Consider the following 3,133-nt stretch of genomic DNA (forward strand, 5'->3'; position numbering starts at 1 on the left):
AACATTTTGGTCCCTTAATTTATTTCCAGTCATTCCATTGAGTAGACAAACAGTAGTTCATATTAATGGAAGTCTTCTCCTGGTGTGGGAAGAGAAATCCAGCAGAGGCTTTTCTTGTTGCCATATTTGGTCCATGTGCATTTTACATTTTTAACATTCACAGTATTTAATAGACGTAGCTGGCTGTGTACAGAGACTGCATTGAGGCCTTGTCAGCTGAGCTGGAGGGCTTGTACTCTCCTTTGGAAGCCAGGCCATTGATCTGAAGAGAACAAAGGGGGAAAGTTAGGGCAAAGTCAAATCTGAGTGTTAATGATCAGCCTAGGCCACATTAGTGCAAGACTGAATGGACAAAAAGCATTAGAATCAATCATTTACCAGTTAGTATAGAGTTGCGTAAGACAACGCAAGAGCAATTTAACAGCCAGATCCGTGCACAGTCCACAACTACACATCATTATTATGAGTGATAGCTGTTCATGCCCTCTGAGACTAACCTTGGCCCTGCTGCAGAAAGCTTCCTGTGCAGCTGCCTTGTTGGCAGTTTTGCCCTGCCAGGCTGCAAGAGCAGAGGCCTGGAGTGCACGGCCGTAAGAGAAGGTCAGCTTCCAGGGGCGATGGAGGGGCACCTGGTTGATGGCGCTCAGGTTGGTGGAGGCCTCCTCTTCACTCTGGCCTCCAGACAGGAAGCAGATGCCTGGAAAGACACAGAAAGCAGCATGCCACTGAGAAAAGAGTTCTGTGCTTTTCTTAAACTTGTTTGTTGAGGGAAAAGCTGGCCTCAAGACACTCACCAGGCACAGAAGCAGGGACGGTGCGCCTCAGAGCGGTCACTGTGGCCATGCCAACCTCCTGAGGGGTGAACTTCTTAGTGCAGGAGTGTCCAGCAGTGACCATGTTGGGCTTCAGCAGAGTGCCCTCCAGGTACACGTGGTGATCGGATAGAGCCTTGTACACAGCAGCCAGAACCTAAATCATGAACAGGCAGATTTATTACTACACATGCTTCAAAATATCAAACTGCTGGTGGTTTGGCCGACATGGCCAAAGATCATGAACCAACCTTTTCTGTGACGTACTGGCAGCGCAGCAGGTCGTGGTCTCCGTCAGGCAGGATCTCTGGCTCCACAATAGGCACCAGACCATTCTGGTGGAGAACATAGACAGCTATTTAAAATACATGGCTTTCAGCTAATATTTTTGATTCTGTTGTTTTTAGAGACTATGACTCCACCCACCCACCCACCCACCCACCCACCCACCCACCCACACACACACACACACACACACACACACACACACACACACACACACACACACACACACACACACACACACACACACACACACACACACACACACACACACCTGTTGGCAGATACTGGCATATCTGGCGAGGACATTGGCGTTCTCTGCAATGGCGAGAGCTGTTGGGCAGCTTTCTGAGATCTTGAGCACACACCTCCACTTGGCAAAGTCGCAACCGTCCTTCTTATACTGGGCACAGCGCTCTGAGAGGCCATCGAGACCTGTGGAAAGACAACACACGGAATGTTGGTATGCTGTGCTGGTTGTGCTCATTCTGCATTAAGTTACACATGTGTACAAAAGACATGTACATATTTAGCAATAAAAACGGCTTGCAGAAAAGCATTAGTTTTCACCTTGTGTGGTGGTCTCTCCATCCGTTCCATTAAGCCCAGCTGTGCCTTTGTCCACCTAAAGCAAGACAATCAAAACATACAAGGTTCAACATGTGCATGCACACGTCTTCCACTGCTCAATCTGCACTTTTAGGCTCCTCACCTTGATGCCGACAACAATGCCCTTGTCCTTGATGACTTGGGGGAAGAGCTTGCCACTGTCAGATTTCTGGTACAGTGTCTCGTGGAAGAAGATGACCCCACCCACGCAGTTGGCAATTGAGGGGTCAGTGGAGAAGAGGAGGTCACGGAAGTAGCGGCGGTTTTCCTCATTGTTCTCCACATTGATATTCTGGAGACGCTTTCCCATGGTTCCTTGAGAAAAAAAAGAAAAGACAAAAAAAAAAAAAGAAGAGGGGATGGAAATCATTTCAGATTGCACACACACACCTCTTATATAGAACAACAGCTCGAGACTTGAGGCTCACCTGTTGATTCATCTGCTGCCAGGATTCCCTTTCCTGGAGCCACGATCCTCTGAGCAATGTCAGAGAGTTCCTTCTTCAGCTCCTGAGTGAGGGATGGGAACTGATGAGTCATCCTAGAGGACAGAAACAAGTTAATTCAAGGTTGGTTAGAAACTCTGAAAGACTGAAGTATGAGGAAGATTTTTTTTTCCCCCCAATCAAAACACAATGAACCCCTCTGGTTGCCTCGGACTTCCTGCTTCTCTTGCATCACCTCTGTAAATATTTGGCCTGCATGGTTGAACTTTGGCCTTCAAACAGATAAGTTCTGCATTAAGTGCATCCTAAGTTCGTAATTTACTAAAATGGTGTTGCCTACATGACGTTTTCCCAATACTTTCTGTGGAGACGGGATAATAAAAATAGCACAAAATACGCCTGTAGCATAATATGAAGGCCACGAATTAGATAGTTAAAATCAACTATACCGACTATTTATTAAGTTCTGCAAAGTTTAGAGTGTTGAAAGCTTGCATATTAAATCCATAACTTCAACATTACTTCCATTGCTGCACACTTGGAAACATGAGGAAGCGCGGAGATGCAGAACAAACTAATCTCTCAGAAACCAAGCGAAATCACTTCTCATGAAAACAAGTGGGAATCAGCGACAGACAACGAATGCAAAAGCTTAAAAGTAGAAAACACGTCTTACTTTGGAGCTTTGTCAAACAGCGAAGTCAACAGAAGTGGCAGCCGGCCAGACAGCAGTAATTTGACTGGTTGAGGAGGCCGAACACTGAGCATAAAGCTGTATTTATTGCCTGTTTGACGCTGCGGAGGAGGTGCTGCTCGTGATGTGGAGGGGCGTGCGTCACGTCGGGAACGCAATTGGCCCGGTCAGACAGACAGGGGCGTGGTTTGCATGGTATGTCATCAATGCTGTTCTGTGGACTTTAAGCACACATCAGAATCTGACTGGGCGGATGAGTAGAAAAATAAAACAGGACGGGAACATTGTGT

At 46.8% G+C, this 3,133-nt stretch overlaps 1 protein-coding gene across 1 annotated transcript; it reads right to left on the reverse strand.

Annotated features, from left to right (window-relative positions):
- On the reverse strand, window positions 1-2,933 carry aldob (aldolase b, fructose-bisphosphate). The gene is made up of 9 exons (XM_068714671.1): window positions 2,826-2,933; window positions 2,132-2,244; window positions 1,807-2,018; window positions 1,665-1,719; window positions 1,369-1,529; window positions 1,064-1,147; window positions 795-969; window positions 498-697; window positions 1-262 (listed from the first exon to the last, which is right to left on the reverse strand). The coding sequence occupies exons 1-9, from the start codon at window positions 2,915-2,917 to the stop codon at window positions 167-169; spliced, it is 1,188 nt and encodes a 395-aa protein (XP_068570772.1). The 5' UTR covers window positions 2,918-2,933; the 3' UTR covers window positions 1-166.
- Between the last annotated feature and the right edge of the window lie 200 nt (window positions 2,934-3,133).

Source organism: Cebidichthys violaceus, unplaced genomic scaffold (genome assembly GCF_023349555.1).
Source record: "Cebidichthys violaceus isolate CVI_PGR_0920_01 unplaced genomic scaffold, fCebVio1.0.p SCAF_2, whole genome shotgun sequence".
Classification (NCBI taxonomy): domain Eukaryota; kingdom Metazoa; phylum Chordata; class Actinopteri; order Perciformes; family Stichaeidae; genus Cebidichthys; species Cebidichthys violaceus.